We start from the raw sequence: 24,932 nt of genomic DNA on the forward strand, positions 1-24,932 counted from the left end.
CATAAAAACGAATAAAGCACAATTGTTCCCTCGGAGTTGTTTGAGCGTGAGGTTTCAAAAAGTTTGAAACTTTTTAAACTTGGTTATCTCAGCTTAAGCCGTAAAGTTTGAGAGAAAAAGCCTTCTGAAGTATTCCAAGTCATTGAACGCCTTAATAAATGTTTAAGCAATTTCTACTGCTCTTGCATTTTTCTTGTCGGGTGAAGTAAGTTTAAGTAAAATTAACACTATTTTTAGTTATCGTAACTTTTAATAATAGAGAAGGACTGTTAAAATTTTAAATTAGACCGATTTAAATAGATAATCTTAGAAATCCAATATCGCATCAGTACCTAATGGTTTCATACCTAAGACAATTAGTAGTATTTATTATGTCTGCAACCGTATTTCTATTCTAGGGCTGGACCTTTATTCACAACTGGATGAGGAAAGTGAAGGACGCATGGTCATGGGCAAACCCATATTGGCTTCAAAACTAAAGGCCCTTTTTTTGTTTTCGAGGAGGAAACCTTCGAAACATACCCAGTGCTGTGGGAGCGACACAGATGTGAGCATATCGCTCTGGTGTACACGACGGTATGCAACCACACATACCGCCATTCTTCCTGGGGTCGCTATACTCTACCTTCCTTAAATGTATAAATCGGTTGAGACTTGAGATCTAGACAAACCGAAGCACAGCTAGTAAAAGATACAGAAGTATCTTTTACTAGCTGTTCTCAAACTATTACAAAGGGTTCTATCCGCTATTATATAAAGATTTACTGCTTGACATAAGCCCCCTAATTTATACCGTTGGTCCTGTACCTTGCGCATTCAACCCTGTCTCCTTATTTATAACAAATTGTCTTATTACAAATACTGCAACTTTTGGAACAAAATGTATGTACTATTAGTTATGATGTATACAAGTAACAATTAATGCTCCCAGGAAACATATGCTATACATGCCTGGGAGAAATGACTTTTAGAAGATGAGGCTGCATTTTTTACGTCCTTGATTTCTCTCTATATGTTATTGTTTATGTAATAGCAATTAGTATTTATGCATTTATCTTATAATAACTAAACTCAAAGTTCTTATGAATAAACGTTATTAATGAAATTCCATCTTGTAAATATGATTACAATTATTTATACATTATGAAAGTTAAATTAAAGGAGATCAATACTGTAAGCAAACGCATAAAAACATGGACAATGGATTTCTTAGAATATAATTTTAAATAATACCCACAAATTACTCGTACGAAGCGAATGCAACGTGTAATAGTGAGATGAGAAAGTTTATATTAAAGCTCCAAGAGACTACTAGACTAGAATGCTACACGTGAGCCTACTAGCATGTAGGCCTCTAAATAATTACTATAATATTGTATATCACAATTTTATATGTATTAGTAGGTAATTACTTGTTAACTGTGCGATGCAAATAAGTTATAATTGTAATTCTACATTTATATGATTTTGACATTTGTGTAATTTAGTGACATTAGACTTCAGTTTATTGGCGTAATTGAAATATAATTCACTGGTAGTAACCACGCTAATGAATTAGGCTTACCGTGTAATATCAGTGAAAGTTCGCAATCATAAATAAATACATAAATAAAACACAAGTCCCAAAGTAAGAAATGACAATACCATATTGAATATAAGTGAATGTTGACTGTAGGTACTTCAAGACTTGGAAGCGGAAATTAAAGCACCAAGCAAATAGACGCTACATGAGCCTGAATTAGTCATGAGTAGCCGAGTTGCTACAATTTACTCATTGAGTTGTATACTGTCAGTAAATTGCTTTATTGATTTCAATACTACAGCCGTATTCTGTAAGATTACTTTAAAATTTTGAAAGCTAAGTCTAAAGTGAAATATTAAATATATTAAAACCTGTTATAAAAATTCAATCTATGTAATGTTTTGTCTACCGAATATGACAATTTCGTCATACTAGATATTGTCAAATGTCGATCTTTGATAGGTAAACCATTGACATATTGATTATTAATAAGGGGTGTAAGTCTACAGAGCCATTCGCGCTGCAATTTAATATGGAGATAAATATTATTATGTAATTAATTTCGACATTACATTTCACATACCTAAGTGACTTCGCGATTACGATCGAGATTCTTTTAGTGCATTATCTTTTCAAATATTGAATGTTTGCACTCGAATCACAAATTCACTTGTTTTAATTCCTATCGTCATGAACCTAAATTAGATTTGATATTTCACATGTTGGCATTTTACAAAATAGCACAGCAAAGATGTATAAACTATCTATGTATGGATGTACTATTTAAATACTACTAGAGTTCAGATCACTGCTAATGAATATTTCCAAATTATCCACACGTCTCAATTTACATTGCAGGAATCCGTTCCAAATAGAATAAGACAGATGTGAAAATAGGACATTAAAGCTACAAATAAATTGAAGCTACACGTGGCTTTGAATTAGTCATGAGACTACTCAAAGTAATTTGTCTACGATTGCCCTCAATGTAGCTTGATGTAAAGTTAATTGTTTCAACTTTCCCATTTGTCTGTAAAATAAAATAAACCAACCACTTTATATATCGGAAATAGTTATAACAAAAGGGTTCTGAATTTTATTTCTTGGTTTGGTAAACAACTCAATGACAACATTTTCTATTTAGTATATCTTGATTTCTATTTATCCTCTATTTATCGCCTCTTCCCCCCGGACCGCCGCAAGGTGTAAACGTGTATAATCACTGTTTATTAGTATTTTCTTAAAATAAATTCAAATTAAGTGAAAATAATCTAGTTAAAAAAATAGGAGTGCAGAATTCATCAGGAGTCAACGCCATACGTTTATTAAGTATAAGCAGCAAATTCTCACGCGTCGCAGTCAGCCTGGTACTACTGCGCTTATCGGCTACGCAGAAGGTACTGTGAATCTTTTGTCTCATAAACCAGCGCACACGCATTAACGCCATCCTTGTCTAGGCTTAAGCTCCGCCCACCGGGCCCTGATTGGCATAAAAAAGGGACGGCGTGACCTATCTCCGTAGTGAGAAAGAGAGAACACGTAGCGTTGAGATCTTGCAACTTATTATTGCCTGGTACCTTCATGAGCGCATCTGACAAGACTCCGACTAAGTCCCATACCTATAATAGAATGGACCGCACGCCGCCAAACTATGTCGCTCAGCGTAATAAACGGGGCAGGGAGAGTGAATGTGCGCATGATTTTAATACTTTTCGTAACGAAATAAAAATAATGATTTCCGATTTGATGACTGCACAACAGGAGGAAATCAAGAAAATACACCCTACACTTATGGAAATAAAGGCTACAAATAGTGATATTCAAAACTCAGTTGCATTTCTTACATCCCAAAATGAAGAGTTAAAAAAGAAAATTGAGCTACTTGAGACGCAAAATAAAAAGGACAAAGACTACATAACACTTCTAGAAGAAAAAGTAGAAGAATTACAGCGCGAAAACCGAAAAGCTAGCATCGAAATTAAAAATGTCCCAAAAATACATAATGAGTCCAAGGAAGATCTAATTAAATTATTCTTAACTCTGTGCAACAACATTGGATGCGACATTGAAAAAAGGGACATAAGAGACATCTACAGAGTCCACAGGAAAAACGACACAAACAAAACACATTTAATTACTGAAATATCATCAACAATGTTAAAAACTGAGTTCCTTAAACAGGCCAAAAACTATAACATAAAATATAAAGAAAAATTATGCGCCAAACACCTGGGTTTTACAAAAAACGAATATGAACCAATTTATGTATCGGAACAACTAACAGCGAAAGGGGCGCGCCTGTATTTCCTTGCCCGTGACCTTGCTAAATCCCAGGATTACAAATTTTGCTGGACATCCTACGGCAAGATATATGTTAGGAAAAATGAAAACTCACCAATAATTGTTATCAAAAACGAATCTCACGTAAACAGCTTGCTGCAAAAGTCATGACTATCTTTGGCATTTAACTTATTTTTATGTAAGGCTAATAATTTGTTATTATCACTCATCTTTGTATCCACGATTTTAAAACTTAGATTTTATTATAAATTATGTCATTGTTTTACTTATAATATAATATTCTATTTAAACAGTATAAAACATTCTCAAATAACTAAATACATAACCACAACATATATTACTTATAAATTCACAAAAAACACTTCTTGTACTCAAACACTAAAAAACACTTTCTTGAAAATGAGCCATAAAATTTTGGTTTCTACTAGTAAGGTTACTGAAATAAGATTATATTATGTATTATTTCATTGTATTATATATATTAAAATACTACACTTTAACACTATAAAACCCAGGCAAACAATTAAACACAAAATCACAGTATATAAGATGTATTATAAAAATAGCACAAACAACACTTTTTGTACTCATACACTGATAAAAAACAATTTGTTAATTACGTATCATAAAATTAACCGTATAACTCACCGTTTCCTTAACAACCTATTATGAATAAAAACAGCCTACAGATATTGAATGAAATGGACGGAAGTGAAACTTCAATGTCTATATCTTGTAGCATAGATGATTTACCTAAATATTTGAAATCTAATTGTGAGGGTTTTACCGTTATATCTCAAAATATAAGAAGCGTGTACCGTAACCTAGATGACCTAAATGTGAATTTGCTTTTATTTAAATGTAGTGTAGACGTAATAATTCTGACCGAGTGCCGACTTGACAAAGACAAACCAATCCCACAACTTATAAACTATAAATCACACTGCACTACAAATCACCTTAATCAGTGCGATGGGGTCGTTGCTTTCATTAAGAATGGCGTCGAAGCAAATATCAACGAAATCAATTTAACGGGTGCTTCCTGTATCGAGGTGACTACGTCAACATTTGTTGTTTTAGGAATCTACAGATCACCGTCGAATATTAATGCAGATTCTTTTATTGATTCATTGAACAGCCATCTTGAATCGCTTTCTTCACGACGCAATATAATATTGACTGGGGACATAAATATAAACTTGAGCCCAAGAGCCACCGAACAGACATACGAAAGGAACAATAGACTTAATTACTTAAATGCATTATCTCTCCACGGCCTTCTTCCAGCCTACTATTTCCCGACGCGGGAGTCTAGCTGTATAGATCATGTTATTTTAAAACTCGAAAAAACCAAATTCTCTGCTCTTTCTGCTGTGCTTAATACTACAATAACAGACCACAGCATGGTATTCTTGTCAATATCTTATGAAAGACCTCAGAAAGATATAAAGCTCAACAAAGTTGTCATAGATTTCGATAAGGCCTACCATAGCCTGACCCTTCAAAATATCCTCTTTATGAGTTGTTTACATAGTGATCCTAATATCTTGGCTAACTTACTAATTGAAGTAATACAGACTTGTTTAAGGAAACATACAAAGACTATCTCCACTGCTAGTAACAAGCGTATTCTAAAACCTTGGATGAATGAGGGCGTCCTGCGCTGTATTCGAGTACGAAATTCAATGCAGAAAAAGCTACGATCTAATCCATGTGATGTCATTTTAAAAATCACGTATAAAAGGTTTCGAAACTTTTGTAGTAGACTAATCAAAAAGTTGAAACGAAACTACTTCAAAAAACAATTAGCTATATCAACAACAAATTCAAAGTTACTTTGGAATACGATTAATGACATAACGAGATTTAAAGCCCCAGCAGTGCCAAACACTAATCTTCTCAGCATAACGGAATCCCCCTTAAAATCAGTAAACCAGGTAAACCATTTCTTCTCGGGTGTTGGTAGATCTCTTGCCCAGTCGATTACAAATAGTGGAAACTCGCCTACCCACACCAATTTAGTTATTTTGGATTCTCGATTGCGATCTTTTGGTATATTAGATACAGATCCATCTGAAGTAGAGAGTACCCTTATGACCTTGGATTCAAACAGCGCCTCTGGATGGGATAATATCCCAACCGCCTTCCTGAAAAAGTCGAAGGATATAATTGTGCCTATAATTAGCGATTTAATTAACCTAAGTTTCGAAAAAGGTGTATTCCCGGACGCTTTTAAGCAATCGATTATAACTCCGGTATATAAGAGCGGAACTAGAGAAGAAATTACTAATTATAGACCAATATCGGTCTTAACTTCTATCTCTAAGATCATGGAAAAGGTAATAAATAAAAGACTCCTTAACTCTCTTGACAAATTCAACATCATTTCTAAGTCACAGTATGGTTTCCGTAAAGGCTTATCCACCGAGGATGCTGTAGGGGATCTCAGTAAATTAATTGTTCAACATGTTGATAAAAATAAAAAGTGTTTGACGGTGTTTTTGGACTTAAAAAATGCCTTCGATACAGTATCTGTACCGATTCTGTTGTGGAGATTGGAAAGTCTGGGCTTAAGGGGGAAATCTCTGTCTCTTTTTGCAAGCTATCTTGAAAATAGGAAACAGTCAGTCAAAATTGGAGGTTTCATAAGTGATCCTATAACGGTCAATTACGGAGTCCCCCAAGGAAGTGTGCTTGGCCCGACCCTATTTTTGATATATATAAATCAATTATGTAATATGGAACTTAGGGACGGGCAGCTGTTTTCATACGCAGATGATACTGCAATTGTTTTCGCAGGAGATACATGGTCCTCTGTAAAGAAAACAGCAGAATTAGGTCTGGCCGAGGTAGCAAAGTGGCTAAATGAGAACTTACTAACTTTGAACATCTCTAAAACAAATTATGTCTGCTTTACGAAATCTAATAAAACACAACCACCACCTGACTTTAAAATAAAAATTCATAGATGTACAGACTTACACTCTGACTGTGACTGTCCTCAAATAAATAAAGTATCCAATGTAAAATACCTTGGGGTTATGGTTGACCAGAGGTTAACTTGGTATTTGCATCTGGATTTGATGGCAACCCGGATTAGGAAACTAATCTGGATATTTAAGTCCCTGCGGCACGTATGTACAAAATCATTGCTAAATAAAGTATACATAGCCCTAGTTCAATCTACGATGAGCTACTGCATTCCTATATGGGGCGGAGCAGCTAAGACAAGGTTCCTTGAACTTGAAAGAGCTCAAAGATGCCTGATAAAAGTGATGTACTGCAAACCGTATAGATTCCCCACTTCTGATTTATACAAATTGTCTGGCCTGCTCTCGGTAAGAAAACTTTACGTATCAGCAACTATTCTAAAACTTCATAAAAGCTTAAAATATCAGCCTCCAGTGGCGAATAAACGTAGAAAGTATACATTGCCCTATACCGACCTATTTAAAAGTAAATTTGCATCAAGACAATACGTAAGACTATCTATTTATCTATTTAATTAAATAAACCAGGATGTAGATATATACACTATGAAATACTATGACTGTAAAAAATGTTTAAAAGATTGGTTACAAAAACTTAATTATGAAGAAACAGAATCTCTTCTTTGTACCTTCACCTGATGCACCTTACACTTACACAAACACATACGTAAGCAAACACATTTATTCTCACACATGAACACGTACGCACACACACACATCCACACACACACACACACACACACATACAGACATAATACACAGATACTAGTTCATATTCACTCTATATCCACTATAGTATATTATATTTATTTTATATACATATATTCTTAATTATAAAATAAAATAAATTCAACATTGTTCAAATAATTATATTAAATTATAATATATTTGGAATTTTATATTTAGTAGTACTTAGTATTGTATAAGGGAAGAGCGGGACCCTCTACTACAGGTACTAACGTACTCAAAAGAGGGTACCCAACAATATTGTAAAACAATGTACTACTTTTGATGCAATAAATCATTTTTATTTTTTTATTTTTTTTTATTTATACAAATATGCGTACTATTAATACAAAAACTATAAAATATAAAGTATGAGTACAAAAATTTAATCTTATTTTTTTTCTAATATTTTCTTTATTAAGTCTACGAATAGTCAGGCAATTTTAATGTGAACGTGATGTGAATGTGATGTTAATGTTAATGTGTGTGTGTGTGTCTGTGTGTGTGTGTGTGTGTGTTGTGATGTGAATTTCAAAGATTTAAAGTAAATTTCAATTGTCAAAGTGGTATGAGAAAAACGTACACTAGTTTGAGATTAAAGTTTGATTATACTTAGTACCCAAAAAAAACGTCTTTACAATGTTGTAAAGTAAAATGCTATTAAAGAAAGACTAATACGAATATACATTTATGAAACTCTTCAACAGTCGAAAAGGATAAAAAGCAAACTCTGAACGCAGTATTCAATTTATTTTTTGCACAAAAGCAAATGGAATATTTCAGTTAAGTGTGCGTTAACACAGGACTTGTTTGACCACTACCGAACAAAGATGCAGAAGATGTATGGAAGATAGTGATAAGAACGTTGATAGAACCAATATGCTTGGACTGGGGATGTACCACTGCCACACATTTCTAGCATAAAACAGTTATTAGGCGACCAACTTAGTCCTCAGCGGCAACGCATCTACAACGCAACGCATCGGCTTCAGTACCTTTACCATGAGTTTTTACGTTTCGACAAATATTAATGTTTTGTTTTCCAAGTTCTGATATAATGAAATTGTATGGGCAAATACGTAAACAAATACCAAAACAGACATATTTGTCGAAACATAAAAGCTCCTGGTAAGCTGTTCTATATGAAGCTGACTGCCCAGTGTCCATGGGCGGTAATGATCACTTAACATCAGGCATGCCCGTGTGCTACTTCCATTTTAAAAAACGGTAATCATATTTAACGTGAAACTACTATATACTTTTAATAATTGTTCAACAATTAATAATTGTATTATGATGTATTGTATCGTGTTGTGTTCTTGTTGTTTTCGTTGCGTTGCGTATGGATTGTTGTAGCGTGTCGTGGTTTGTTGTGTTGTGTTGTGATATGTTGCAATGCGTTGCATTGTGTTGTGCTGTGTCGTGTCAAATTATATTATGCAGTACATCTTTAGCGAAAGTATTATTTTATCGCGTACTCCTTTGTAGTAGACAAAGTTCGTAATCGTAGCATTTACATTTTAATTGAATTCACTGAACAAAATTAATTCTTGAGCATATCTTTTACCGAACCTTCATATCGTTAGCATACTTTTTAAGTAGAGGTTCAGATAAAAATCTGTAGAGATTTTATTTATTATATATTTTAAATGAAATATTTAAAATATATAATAATAAATTTTATTATATATTATTTAGGTCATCTAAGCGGACAAGCGTTATCAAATAGAATTGTACTATTTATTAATTATGTTAATACCTTACATATAGGTAATTTCTAACACATATACAGTCATATGATTACAGTAGGCTTTTAGGTTTTTTTCTTTATATTTAACTAAATTAAACTAAGGAATACACCGTGAACATTTTTGTTTTATATCTTGTTGATTATCCTATGTAGGTACTTATGCATTTTTATTGTAAGTTGACATAAACTATCCGTTTTTATTGGATAAATTATTCCCCAAATTATGTCAGCAGTTTTTTCTAAACAGAGAACTATATACAATTTTGTTTGTTAAATTGAGTTTTAAAATACTTATCACTTTTTACTCTAAGTATGTGACACAATAATATTACAATTCTATACGAGCAAATGATTGAAAATTTCCTCAGGTAATATAAACGTACTAGGCATGTCAATAAAGGATGGGAGCTCCAGCGCATTCGATTCATCCGAACAGTTCGTTTAATTTTATCTCGGGAAGCAAATTGAATCCCACGAATGGGTGCGCAAACTCAATGAATATAAAAACATGGTTTGCGTCAATAAATTTCCATTTTAATTGAATCCTCTCGATAGTGGATGTTTCACGGTGTATTTTGGTTACGATGGTTCATTCTGTATTTTGATGGAAGAGTATGAGTTTCGACAGACTTATACATCAGGCGACCATCTCAACCCTCATGAGTGCTATGCATCAGCTGTCTGATTCAGGTATAACCCCTGATCCATACGGAGTTGTTAATAGATTTATGTTAATGGAGTTGCCAATTCGAAAATATAAAAAAATAAATTGTATCATAGATGGGTCACTATTTCAGAGGCTTTAGTTTAAATACCGTCGTATTAGCGATGAAGAGGATAGTAGACCAGGTAGCTTTTCTTAAAAACCTCGCATATTTCCACATACCACATATACGCTCTTACGTATATAAAATCTTATACATAGGTAAAATAATTAAACCTTTTCGATGATATATCTTTATTAAAAATATTCAAAATTTTAAAGAACATTATATCCAAAATCCTTACTCGCCGTCTAAGCTAAACATTATTATAGAATAAATTTCCTTTCACCCCACGATATTTCATAAGCTGCTTAGATGGGGCTATGCGCGCTAACAAGAAACCATATAAATCTTTAAAGTAGATAGACAATTATATAGTTAGCTATAATCAACATGGACTAATCCTTAATAAAAGTAAATAAATGATCTTTCATTTAATAATCTGTCATCACAAGATAGGGGTTCTCTTCATTACAGTGAATATCGCAAAATAAAATTTGTAATTTGTTTGAAGGCGGTAGAACTCTTTTCGGTTTGACTCCGGCGGCACCACCGCCGCACCTATTTCTTCCTATTTGAAGAGTGAGGTAAGGAGATACGTTTCCGAGGCCAGCTTAGTCCTCAGGTGTAACAGCGCATTTGTGGCCGACAGAAGGTAGGTTTCTACTCTTATCTGAGGTTAATTACAGTTGTCATAGCCGGCGGTAACTCACCATCAGATAGAGTGCAAAAAATATCCACTTCAGAACGATAATAGCTAATTTGACTTTTTCATCAAATCAAGAAATGGTACGTATTTAAAATGAATATTGTTAAAATACTTCAAAAGAGTTCCCTTTTTTTTATTGCAACAATGTTTTAAAAGAATTACTCAAAGAATGATAGCTGGGATCATAGATTAGTAAAGATACTTCGCCGCCTTGAAATTGAAGGAAGCCACAAATGGCTTATTTTAGGAAGTTCTTTTTTTTAATTCTTGACAAAAAAACATTTTTCGAGAAAATTTACGAATAAATAACTAATACTGCGTAATTTACGTAATAAATAAATAATTATTTCAAATATTTTAGGGACATTTTAGCACGGAGATGTGGCAAAACTTTTTTACGCAACTATTTCAATTTTCAAAACTGGGTACATTTTCTTGTTAGGAGTGAGTAATCTTTAGTAATCTATGGCAGGGATATACAAAATCGATTACTCTACTCAATATGATCCCTCAATACTGGTATTAATCGTTGGAGCTCTCAATCTCCTGATTAATCAGTCTATCAGCAACTACAGATGCATTTGACCTATAAACGTGTGTCGAGACGAATATACTCGTATTGTGAGTGTTATTGTATATAGGGTTGTCACCTTTTCATACGAATATGTTTTTGTATTATATTTTTATACAAATTTAGTTCACTAAATTGCAAGTATTTCTGGGAAATGCATGAAAATAGAATACATTTATTATTTGATATTACAAATATTTAGACAAAATTATAATATTTTTGGGAGATGCTGACAGAAATGACAAGTGTGTATATTGTATTTACCTTTATTTTTTGACGATTTTATTTTTGCGCCGTCTTATTACATGTAATATAAACTAAGACTCTAAACTAAACTTTTTAGAAATGAAACTATAGTATCTTGCGTATTATATCATTTATCTATAATACATTAAATAGTATAATGAACTAAAATACAGTATAATTGACAACCCTACCCGTATACAAGATAGGTCGACAACGCCTTTTGTGACGTCACATGCGTCATTCCCACATACTCATTATAATTGTGTTTACGTAACAATGACTATTTAAACTCCCTACGTGTGCATTTAAATACAAAGTTCTAAGGTTGAAAAGATAAGACATGGAGACCCAAAAAAATCTTACTACTTTACTTTGGATATCGTTTTATAAATCAAGATTCTGGCCGTACAGCCAAAAGTTTTATTTTAGGAGCTTTTTTTTCTCTCGAGGGGGAAACATTCAAAAGGTACCCGGTACCGTGGGAGCGACACGGGGTTATGTGGGACTTTTACCGCACTAAACCCCCCTCCCCCCCCCCCGGTGGTCGTCCTCGGCGCTGCGTAGAGGACCTCCAAAGGAACGCAACCGGAGTCCTCTCAGCACACTGCCCCGTCGGGCTCGGAATGCGACCACACATACCGCCGTCCTTCCCAGGGTCGCTAGCCGGGTGGTTCGAGCTCCCACTCTTGCCGCCCGCAACCCCGAAAGCCCCTTTTAGTCGCCTCTTACGACAGGCAGGGGATACCGTAGCCCTATACTGGTCCCGGAACTACAGGGAAATACAATATAGGAGCTTGCAGACCAGCAAGCAGTCCGCGTTATGCAGTAACTATTGCCGACCATGGACATCTGTATTTAAACCCAGATAACATTTAAAACATTTATCCAAATAACAACAGTTAGTCCTCAGGGGTAGCGGCGTGTCTCAGGTTACCTACTTGCCTCGGAAAAGTACGTCCTGTAACACCCTTGTAACACCATTCAAATCAGAACACAGCAACTTAATACTGCTAGACAGAAATAGGTATGAAGGTGGTGGATCCCGCGATGATGCAACCAGAATCAAAACACAAAGGGTTCTATAACTTCTAAAACCAAACGTTGGATAAAATGACTATAAATTTAACAGCTGCAACATCTGTTAAGCTCCTTTCAATCGGGGATTAATCAATCAGTATTTGCAGTTGATCGATTGGTTGTACTCGTATATGAATGTAGGTATGCGGATAAATCCTGCATGCTGTCTCGATAGTAAGTTAACAATAGCTGCCTAGATTATATTGTAACTGAATGTAGTAGAATCTTTTATGATTATCGAGATTTATTATACCGAGATATTTTATGAGTATTTTATCGAGGCACCACCTCCATACCTATTTCTGCTCATAACAAATTTTAAGCGCTGCTATGTTCCTGTTTAAAAGGAGATATTAATCTGAGACTTTCTTCTCAATTAGGAATCTTATCTCTCTCGTTTTCACTATGTACAAAACATAAACACACAAAAGAAATGTATATTATGAAAAAATAAATAAAACGAATGTCGGTGGGCATTTCGAATGATCTGTTTTAAGTGTAATTTTTTTTGTAAGTGGCTTTTGTTCAGGTAGCATAAATAGCTTGATTCTAAGTAGGTTACAAATTTTTACCTTAATTTTTTTACCTTTTGAACATACTTAAATCGATAAACTACAAAGTAATGTAATTATAACGGCAAGGTTGATGACACTAACAATTTAATAGCTTTTCAAATACGCAGAATATTATTTCGCTTGTTGACATAAAATAACAAATATTTATTCAATTTATTCTTACAACACCACATTCGTATACAAATCCAATTTCAGCTAAATCAGTGTCAGTGCAGGTGGCACCGAGTGAACCGAACCCTTCCAGTAATAACCACAAAGCCGCTTCCAGGCGTTAAAGCCTGCGAAAGCTCTAGTTTCAGTTACACTGAAAATTCTATCAGTGTTTGCATGCGCGGCGTTGTGAACGCACGTATTTCCCATCGCTCCGTGAAATACGTAACTTTGAACCATGGAATATAAATAAAAACATACAACATACATTAATTAATAAACATAACATAACGTTTTTGTAAAATGTCTGAGACAAAGTGCAATAAATATGTTAGTTAAATAAAATAGTTTTCGTAAATAACTATGGGTGAGAATTTACATTGAAAGTGACAGGTGAGAGGGTTGTTTTTACCCCACGCCGAAGAGTTAACCCAATTTTAAGTTGCCGGGTAAGTTACTAGAGTAGAGCTTCATTTAACTTTCCGTAGCGTAGCGGAAAAGTGATATGTAGAGTCATCATTCTGTGCTCATTAAAATGTGTTAATACTTTACTTGCATTTTATATGGATTCTACAGATGAGACGTTTTTTTTATTACAGAGTAATTAGTAGTACTTTATAGTTTGAGTATATTTTGTGTTTGTTAAAAAAATCCGTGCTTTGGAGGCCACGTTAAGCCTTCGGTCCCGGTTATTATCATAGTATATAAAACGTGAAAGGTCGTCGAAGGCCTTTTGGGTAATACGAAAACATCCACTATATGTTAGCCACTAACCCGCACCACATCCTTACCTCCAACAATGCACATTGGATCAATGTGGTACGGAAAAATGGTTCAGGCCGCCTACAATGGTGGGGACAGACTCATGCTATGAGGCATGAAAAGTCTTGTAGACAAGTTATAAACCTATTTGACATTGACTTATTTTTTTATTTTTTCTATTCGATTTTTTAATTATTTCATTTGATTTAAATTGGTTTTGTAATTCATTCAATTTGTAATTATTTTAAATTTAATAATATATAATAATATCGGAGAATTGTAACTGATTAAGGTATTAGGTGAAGTACACTATCACATTAGGCAACCCTAAATCATTTTGATTTTAAAAGTTAATTCAACAAAGTCGAATTAAGTAATTGCAATATTTCCAATTCAATTTCTCTTTATATTTAGGTAAGAGTTTTTCTTTTACTTCATTATTGTTATACTGCATCAATGGACAAAACGGTTATGTTTTACACAAACATCTAAAATAACTCTCTTACTAGAATTCAGTTCAAATCGGGGTTTTCGGTTTTACGACTGCTCGTATAAAATTACGACTTTACTTTCCATAACAATTTTGTAGTATTTCGACTTTATCAGCATCAAAATAAGAACAATAACTTTTGTGAAAATACCTAGAAATTAACGCTAGTTTTAGATTCAAGGCCGTCTTAATAAAGCTGCCAAAAATTTTAAGTTTTTCAAAAATCTTTTAATATTTTTTGGGATAGTCGAAAAGACCTAGAAATAAAACTTGTTTTAGATACAAGGCCATCTTAATAAAGTTAGTCTAAACATTTTTCAAAATCTTCTAATAAACTGACTTGCTGTATTAAGTAATGATAGCGTTTATAACCTGATTACGGTTAAATCACTTTGCCGCATAGAAATCAATCAATTATGCGTTGCTATTGACATTAGTTGAGCTATACAGTTTTATGTATTTGTATGTGTATAAGCATGTATTTAAAGCATACATGTATAATGTATATCAAATGCATCCTATTACGAAAATATACGATATATGATACAGTTTCTTTTAGAAATGATCTGGATATTAGCGAGTAGTCAAAGTTCGACCATAATAAATCTTGAAAATTTCAGGATTATTTCTTCAAATATATTTGTCACATATGAGCATGCAGTCCACCTGATGGTAAGGGTCTACGTCCACCGATATACATATGTTATCATCCTTGGATAAGATTAGATCCTACCTGATGTCGGCTACAGATGGTTCTCTATTCTGAGGACTAAGTTGAAACGCCTCGGATATGCACATATGTTACCGGTACAACAGTTATTACAGGAGCACAAAAAAAAAGGAAAAACTTTAACAAAGGAGAAAAAGGTTCTGAACTTTTCTATCTTTACCTATTTACCTATATATCGATTTGGCTATTAAACTACATAGTTTTCCAACTTTGAACAATAGACTATTATACCCTAAGATTAACCCAATTACCGCTATCGACCAAATAATTGAAAAATATTGGGTTGATGGGTATTGACTGGAGGCATTCATGAAAAAACTACGAAAAACCGTAATTACCGTAACAATTACGATATCGTTACTACGGTAACGACAGTACAACAATCTCCTTCAACTTATATGACAAAGTTAAATTGAAATAATTGTCTGTAATTTCAAAACTTTTACATTTGAAGTTTGTATAACGTATGTTTGTATAGCAGTATATAAAATCAATATTTATCTGTATCTAACAAAAATGTTTCATCAGAAACCCATTACTATCCCACTGCTGGGCACGGGTCTCCTCTCATAATGAAAAGGATTAGGCCATAGTCCACCGCGCTGGCCAAATGCGTATTGGTAGACTTCACATACCTTTGAGATTTTTTTATAAATCTCTCAGGTATGCAGGTTTCCTCACGACATTTTCCTTCACCGTTTAGCAAGTGATAATTAGTTTATAATAGCCTTTTTTTATTAAGTTTAAATTATTATAACATTGTCAATAGAGTAAAATTTATAATACGTACATAACTTTGAAAAATCAGAGGTGCGTGCCTGGGATTTGAACCTCGAACCTCTCGATCGTCAAAGATTTTTAATTCTCATATTATCGCGGAATTACATTACTCCTTTTTTATTCCTTACTCAATATAGGACGTTTCAATTTATTTAAGGCTCCAAAGCGAGACATAATAAAAATGTACGAATTTGAACCATTCATTTCAACCATTTTCGTTTTTAATTGCAAGTAACTCAACAAACAATCCTAAACTATACGTGTTCAGTTATAAAGTATCCCAACCCTGTATCCGCTGTTGTCAACGCATTCTCTGTAATTTATGTACATACTTATAACCATTTCAGGCTTACATTCATTGTTCAGTGAACTAGTATACAAGCTATATCTTTATACCTTTGGAGTTTTGATAGACAATCTAATGCTGGAAACGAAGTAACCGAATTTGACGACAATGACTAAAATGATGGAGTAGGTTATAAGAGTTTTCACGAGCAAGTGTCTAACATTAAGTATTAAAGCTTCTAAATTAGATAATATATTAAAAAACTATAGGTACGCACACAAGCATAACAGTGCGTACTACGTACTTATATAGTTGTGATAACTAAGAAATAAATATTTTACTGTTAACGAATTTTCGATTTTCAAAGAATATTTATCGGAATTATATTGTTTTTATGTAATTGCTACTTACTTTAGGCGGTTTCATTATCTTTCGCTCACTAAAATGTACGAATTTTCGACAAAAACAACAAAATTTTTATTGTATCCGCTGTTGCCAACGCAGTCTCTGTAATGTATGTACATACTTGTAACCATTTCAGGCATTTACATTTACATTCATGGCATTGTTCGGTAAATTAGTATACAAGTGATATTGTTTATACCTTTGGAGTTTTGATTGTCAGTCTTATACTGGAAACAAATGATCCGATTTTGACGACACTTTAACCAAATGATAGAGCAGGTTATAGAGCTTTACATAAGCACTTGTGTTATATAAAATATCAAGGATTCTAAATTAAAGAATATTTGAAAAACTATACGAACGCCCGCAAGCATAACCGTTCGTACTGCGTATTTATAAAAGTGTAATAACTTACAAAATAACTATTTTACACGTTAATGAATTTTCGATTATTGAAGATTTTTTTTATATAAATATTCTATAAGCGGTTTCAAATTCTTTCGCAAATTAGAAATATAGAAATTTTCATTAAAATTCGTTTATAATTGCAAGTTACTCAACAAACAATCCTAAAGTAAACAACATAATATGTTCGGACAGTTACAAAGTATTTCAACCCTGTATCCGCTGTTGCCAACGCAGTCTCTGTAATTTATGTACATACTTATAACCATTTCAGGCTTACATTCATGGCATTGTTCGGTGAATCGGTGTACAAGTCATATAGTGGTACAAATATATTAATTCCTGTAGTGCACGGTTTTCGAAATGAAACCGTCATATTAAACCACAATTAAATACGTATAAAACTTCACACGCTTTAAAAATGTAACGAAAAACTCTCTGGTTTTAAAACGGTATATTAACGTCAATTAAAACAGTGCTTTTTTATTATAATAATAACAAAAAATACTTACACCCACTCAATTACACACAGAGCCCAACATTAGATCAGACTTTTCCTGTTTCGTAGATGCCATTAACATACACCAAGATAAAAGATAAATACACAAACATACAGACCCAAAACAATAACTTAAATTACTCTTTTTATATATTTTGGGCCGGGAATCGAACTCGGAACTCAACGCATATCGAACTGGAATGTCACTTCGCCACACGGATCATCAATGTATTTTATGAATACCAACCCTTTGATAAACAATTTTATACAATTTTAATGTAATATAATTCAAACTGCATAATTGTCTGCCCGTGGCTACTAGTTCGTATTATATGAGTATGAAGGCAGAACAGGGTTAATAGCCTGTCAATTTAATTCTATGTTAACATAATGCAATTAATTGGAACATGCGTGTGACTTTTCAAAATTTCTTACTTATTGTACATCCATAACTTCGTTCTAGATACTAGTTATATGTGAAGCAGATACGTGGCCTAAGAAAGGCGAAATGCATGCACTACTTTACGCTAGAAATAAGTGTGGCGTTAGTATCTTCTTTTTTTATAATATAGGAGTAGCAGATGAGCATGCAGTCCACCTGATGGTAAGTGACTACTGCCGCCCATGGACATTTGTAATCAACCCCAGATAGGATTAGATATTCCTACCTGAGGTCGGCCACAGATGCGCCGATACCCATGAGGATTAAGCTGGAACGCCTCGGAAAAGTATGTCTCCCTTACCACACCTTTCAAAACGAAACACAGCAGCGCCTAACACTGCTGTTATTAGGCAGAAACAGATGTGGCGGTGGTGCCGCCGGAGTCGAACCACAAGGGGTTCTACCACCTTCAAAACCTCTCCTCCTATGTCGAACTAACTCCGATGGTCACCGATAACACCTGTAATAGTTCTAACACCGTAGACGACGATGACGACGACGATTTTTTAATAGACGTATAGAAAAAAGTAGTATAATGTAAACTGATTACTGTATCGAAACAACAGTTCCTTGTACTTTTGAGAACTATATGATGAGCACCGAACTCATTACTTCAAGATTCTTCTATCTCGTGAATGTATTCCTGTGCAAAGTGTGTTTTAATTAGAATACGTTACGACCGGACCGCATCTCCTCCAAAGATAGAACTCATTATCCTGACCCACTTCCCCACAAAGTATTGTAAAGGTTTCAGCTCTCTTTCAACAACGTGACACACTTTCGTCGGATTATGTTTTAACAGCTGTGACTATTTTAATGGAATTAACTTTGATTTCAATTAACGTATATGTTATAATAGTTACTTGTAGTAATCGATTTTAATAAGTTTACAGTTCTATATAAAGCAGATCACAGATGTGTGATCACTTCTGTGAACTAAGATAGTCGCCACATATGTAAGTCAACCGAAATCCTTCCACCGATATGCAAAAAGCACACTAAAATAAGTGTGACGATGATACCGCCCAGGTTGTACTATATTCATTCTACCACCTGTGAAAGTTGTATGTAACCAATCAATATTAAGTAGTAAGGTTTCAACTCATTAATAGTATAGTTTGCGCCAAACTGCTAGTCCGCTCTGAAGTTATTGCGAGCAGGTGTAGTCATACAATTTGCTATGGCGACGCGATTCATTTCTATATTCAGAGCGGACTAGCAGTTTTACGTGGACTATACGGCATAGGTCAAGACCTATGCCGTATAACAACAATTCCTAACACTTTTGAGAACTATGTTATGAGCACCGTGCTGATTACTTCAAGATTCTTCTATCTCTTGAATGTATTCCTGTGCAAAGTGTGTTTTAATTAGAATACGTTAAGACCAGACCGCATCTCCTCCAAAGATAGAACTCATTATCCTGACCCACTTCCCCACAAAGTATTGTAAAGGTTTCAGCTCTCTTTCAACAACGTGACACACTTTCGTCGGATTATATTTTAACAGCTGTGACTATTTTAATGGAATTAACTTTAATTTCTATTAAGAAATGTGATTTAAGCTTATATTTTGACTGTACTCGTAGCTCTGTTCCTTATAAAATGTTATTTTGCTTTTTAGCAACAACTACCGCTGTTGTATTTTGATATAAAAAAATAAAGAAAAAATCCTAGCTACGAGTAGTTAGGTCCTAGTTTAATAGTACGGATGTCAGCTAGACATGCTAGCTCTATGGACTATGATAGAATTCCTCGCCAAAGTGTCTATACTACACCCTCCAAGTCAGACCTCAGCCGAACTTGAACTAGTCATGGCGATGGTGCTACCACTCTACTATCTTCGCACCAACGCTACCAATACACTATACATTAGTACCCAAGCTATCAATACATGAGGCTAGATATAGAATATACTAGAGAGCTAGTCCTCTTTAGTATATTCTCACAAATCAATTACACGCACGAACGCGTTATGCGATGCATACGATACCCGAGTTGCTAATTAGTTCACATTGAACGCACTGCTCCGGAATACTGCTTCAGTGTTGATTGAAGGATTAGTATTAATTGTATTATAGTATAGTATTATTGGTTTATTACTATAATATAACTATTATTATACTACGATATAATAGAATTAGTCTTTATTTGCAACCTTTTAATTATTCGCTGCAAAACACAGGATAACAGTTCATAAGAGGGAGAGGTGACTGAAATTTAGACATTATAATTATAATTTAAGAATTCCTACAATCTGAAGGTGGTATAACCCACTGTCGCTCAATTCCGTCAGCTCCACCGTCACACCTATTTCTGCCTAATGAACTAAACATAAAACTAGAACTTAAGGTATGAACAGCTCTCTATACTATTATACGCTGTGTCTCCTCTCAAATCAATTACACGCACGAACGCGTTATGCGATGCATTCGATACCCGACTTGCTAATTAGTTCACATTAAACGCACTGCTCTGGAATACTGCATCAGTGTTGAATGAAGGATTAGTATTAAGAGTATTATAGCATAGTATTATTGGTTTAGTATTAGGGTACTATAATATAACTATTATTGTACTACGATATAATATAAGTAGTCTTTATCTGCAACCTTTTGATTATCCGCTGCAAAACACGGGATAACAGTTCATAAGTAGGAGAGGTGACTAAAATTTAGACATTATAATTATAATTTAAGAATTCCTACAATCTGAAGGTGGTAGAACCCTCTGTCGCTCAATTCCGACGGCTCCACCGTCACACCTATTTCTGCCTAATTAACTAAACTTAAAACTAGTACTTAAGGTATGAACAGCTCTCTATACTGTTATACGCTGTGTCTAGCCTCTCAAATCAATTACACGCACGAACGCGCTATGCGATGCATTCGATACCCGAGTTGCTAATTAGTTCACATTGAACGCACTGCTCCGGAATACTGCGTCAGTGTTGATTGAATAGGATTAGTATTAATAGTATTATCGCATAGTATTATTGGTTTAGTATTAGGGTACTATAATGTAACTATTATTATACTACGAAATAATAGAATTAGTCTTTATCTGCAACCTTTTGATTATCCGCTGCAAAACACGGGATAACAATTTATGAGGGAGAAGTGACTAAAATTTAGACATTATAATTATAATTTAAGAATTCCTACAATCTGAAGGTGGTAGAACCCTCTGTCGCTCAATTCCGATGGCTCCACCGTCACACCTATTTCTGTCTAATTAACTAAACTTAAAACTAGTACTTAAGGTATGAACAACTCTCTATACTATTATACGCTGTGTCTAGCCTCTCAAATCAATTACACGCATGAACGCGTTATGCGATGCATTCGTTACCCGAGTTTCTAATTAGTTCACATTGAACGCATTGCTCCGGAATACTGCATCAGTGTTGATTGAAGGATTAGTATTAATTGTATTATATTATAGTAATGTGGAGTTAATATTAATAGTTATGGAGGTATATTCGTTATAAATATGTAACAGGATTAGTATTTAGCTCAAAACTTTTTATACGGTTTTTTACTTGATGGCTGTATACGGGACATCTCTTCAACGTTATAATTACTATATAACCTGTCAATCTGGCAAGCGATTTGATGCTTCAGCCTCAAGATAATTGCCGATAATAGAACCAATAACCATTGATTCTGCTATCAGGTAGAAGTCCAAACCGTTGTGGTTTGACTGCCACCACTGTCACACCTGTACTTTCTTAGTCAGTTTTTGTAACATTTATTATTATAAGAGTTAAAATTTAAGCTATAAATAAGTCTATTTTTAAATTATCATGGGTTGTACTGACCATTAAAGTGTCTGAAATTTTAGATGTACTCCGTTTTTGTTTTGTTTTAATGGCTTCCCTAGTGTTACAAATGTCTAGTGGGAATATACTTTGCATTAGTGGAAGAAAAACCTTTGCTTATTTAGTAAACAGGCATATAGTAGACACATCTAGCTCTTTATCCAATTTGAAGAAAGTCTCTTGAAAAATTCTCTCAATGTTCGCAAATGCACATTTTCGTCTGTTCGGAGAGCCAATTTAAGGCTCTCATCAAATACTTGTGAGTTCATTGTACTGATGTTCGAGCGTGTAGCACTATGTAGACTTAAATCACGGACATTTTTCAAAGGAAATGTTTTTAGCAAAATTTGGCGATAAATATTTTTATGCACTTTTTAATGAAAATATGTCATAATTCCCAGTATCGCCATGTTATTTTGTCTTAGTTATTTCGCTACTTAATAAACATAAAACGCTATAGCACTTAACTACGATACTTAACGACGAAATATTTTCGTGTACCTAAACAAAACAATAATTTAAAAAGTGCTTACTTTGATTTTCTGAACACAAAAGTGCATAAATACTCTAATATACGAACAACAGCCTGTACCGGCAACCGACGCCGCCTGTCGCCGTCTGTCGTTAGCAACTGCTGGCAACAGTCGACGACCATCCGCGACAGTCTTCAGTTGAGGCTGTCGCTCGTGTATTAATTTTCTGTCGCTCTTACATTACCTTAAGTACCTACTTGGAGTAGGTTTATATTAATAAATCTTCATACTCATTTATATAATATAGGAGTAGTAGAGGAGCATGCAGTCCACTTGTTGGTAAGTGGCTCCTGCCGCCCATGGACATCCGTAATCAACCCCATATAGGATTAGATATTCCTACCTGAAGTCGGCCACAGATGCGCAGCTACCCCTGAGGACTAAACTGGAACGCCTCGGATAAGTATGTATCTTAAGTACCTACTCCAACATTTATTTTAATACATCTACATAATAGAAATACGTTTCCAATTTAACAATTAGAAATACTAACTAACATCACGTAACAAAAGCGCTTCAAAGTAATTAGTTCTATGAAAAACTCCATACCGTATTCCATTTCCGTAATTGATTAAATTTTCGCCGGTACCTACGTGTTTCAATTTACAATTGGATGGAACCAATTAAACGTATTTAGAGGCTTATTTTGTGATTGTTCTTTCATTTAGGCTTTGGGAGGGTATTTAACGTGTAAGGTGAAAGAGAGTAAATTTTATTCGGGGCTACCTTTGTTCAAAGTTTAATTAAGTTGGTAAATTAAGCCAAAATATACTTTTTTATAAAATAGTTAATGTAATATTTTTTAATAAATATAGTTTAGTGGCAGATGTACATACAGTATACCTATTGATAAGTGGACTTCATACTCGTTTGCTTCTTTAAATGTAACAAACAAGAGAATAAACATAATTAAAAAGTCCGGCTACTTAAAGTTTTTTTTTATATAATATAGGAGTAGCAGACGATCATGCAGTTCACCTGATGGTAAGTGGCTACTGCCGCTCATGGACATCTGTAATCAACCCCAAATAGGATAAGATATTCCTCCCTGAGGTCGGCCACAGATGCGTCGCTACCCTTGAGGACTAAGCTGGAACGCCTCGGAAAAATATGTCTCCCCTACCACTTAAAGTAAAATACTACGAAATAAATTACTATACTAAAAATATAGTCATTCCGGCAATTAAGACTAACCCCACGAAACCTTACATAAAAAAATCCACCGCGCCCTGTGGACTGTAGGGCGTTCCAAAATATGAGAGATATGCCCAAACATTACCCTCCACATCCGGGTATAAAGAATGGAAAAACTAGAGACAAATATATTATGTACGTGATGGTTACAATACATGACCTCTTATTAACAGATGAAGTAAATTTACTATCACCAACCATAAAATATAGGCAGTGATAGACTTTTTTTTGTTTACGAGGGGGAAACCTTCAAAAGGTACCCAGTGTCGTGGGAGCGACGTAGAGGCAGTGATAGCCTAGTGGTTAAGAAACTCGGCCTCTCGATCGAGGCATCCAAGGTTCAAACCCCAGGCACCTCTGATTTTTGGAAATTATGTGCGTATTAGAAATTAATTATGACTTGCTAAAACGGTAAAGGAAAACATCGTGAGGAAACCTGCATACCAGAGAGATTTATTAAAACAAAAAATCAACGGTATGTGAAGTCTACCAATAGGTGATACCATAGGCCAGCGCGGTGGACTATGGCCTAATCCTTCTCATTATGAGAGGAGACCCGTGCCCAGCAGTGGGACAATAATGAGTTGATGATGATGATGATGAACCATAAAATAACTAAGTAGCTACCTATATCAATTGCATACTATACTACCCTTTACACAATTTTGAATGTTGCTATTTCAGAACATGCCAGTTCAATAACTAAGCTATTGATTTAACCGCAAACATTCTAGCGACTGTCGGTACCACCGTCAAGGTTAAGCTGATCGATACGTAGACATTCCAACTACCTTTCGACATTAATATGGATATCTTAGTTTAATCGTAAGATCTACTAGAGTGAAAATAAGGGGCAGAATTTTATCATCATCAACCCATTACTGTCCCACTGCTGGGCACGGATCTCCTCTCTAAAGTGCGTGTTAGTAGACTTCACATACTTTTCAAAATGTTTTTTTTAGATTTCTCAGTAATGCAGGTTTCCTCACGACTGTTTTCCTTCGTATAATCTTATTAATTAAGTATTAATGATCACTTATCGACAATTCTTAACACGTACATACGTACAAAGTCAGAGGAATTTAGAGAGTACAGGCATGCCTGGGATTTGAATCTCGGACCCTTCGATTAAGGGGAGTTTCGAAAGCACTATGACTGCTTTAATTTTATATTAAAGTATTGCATAACCAGATTTTATGACAATAA

General features: G+C 34.4%; 2 protein-coding genes across 2 annotated transcripts in view; both read left to right on the forward strand.

Moving 5' to 3' along the window:
* Nucleotides 1–3,056: 3,056 nt before the first annotated feature.
* On the forward strand, nt 3,057–5,146 carry LOC140745399 (uncharacterized). Its single transcript, XM_073077237.1, has one exon. The coding sequence runs from the start codon at nt 3,104–3,106 to the stop codon at nt 3,971–3,973; it is 870 nt and encodes a 289-aa protein (XP_072933338.1). The 5' UTR covers nt 3,057–3,103; the 3' UTR covers nt 3,974–5,146.
* Nucleotides 5,147–13,555: 8,409 nt separating this feature from the next.
* LOC140745400 (uncharacterized) overlaps nt 13,556–24,932 on the forward strand; it is a 115,644-nt gene continuing 104,267 nt past the window's right edge. The window contains exon 1 of the mRNA XM_073077238.1: nt 13,556–13,830. The gene's annotated coding sequence lies outside the window, so the exon portion shown is untranslated. The remainder of the gene's footprint in view (nt 13,831–24,932) is intronic.

This window comes from Epargyreus clarus, unplaced genomic scaffold (assembly GCF_041222505.1).
Source record: "Epargyreus clarus isolate Ecla_fem2 unplaced genomic scaffold, WU_Ecla_fem_2.2 ptg000010l, whole genome shotgun sequence".
NCBI lineage: Eukaryota > Metazoa > Arthropoda > Insecta > Lepidoptera > Hesperiidae > Epargyreus > Epargyreus clarus.

Coding starts and splice junctions, on each gene's coding strand:
- LOC140745399 (XM_073077237.1), top strand. CDS start 3,104: ATGAGCGCATCTGACAAGACTCCGACTAAGTCCCATACCTATAATAGA.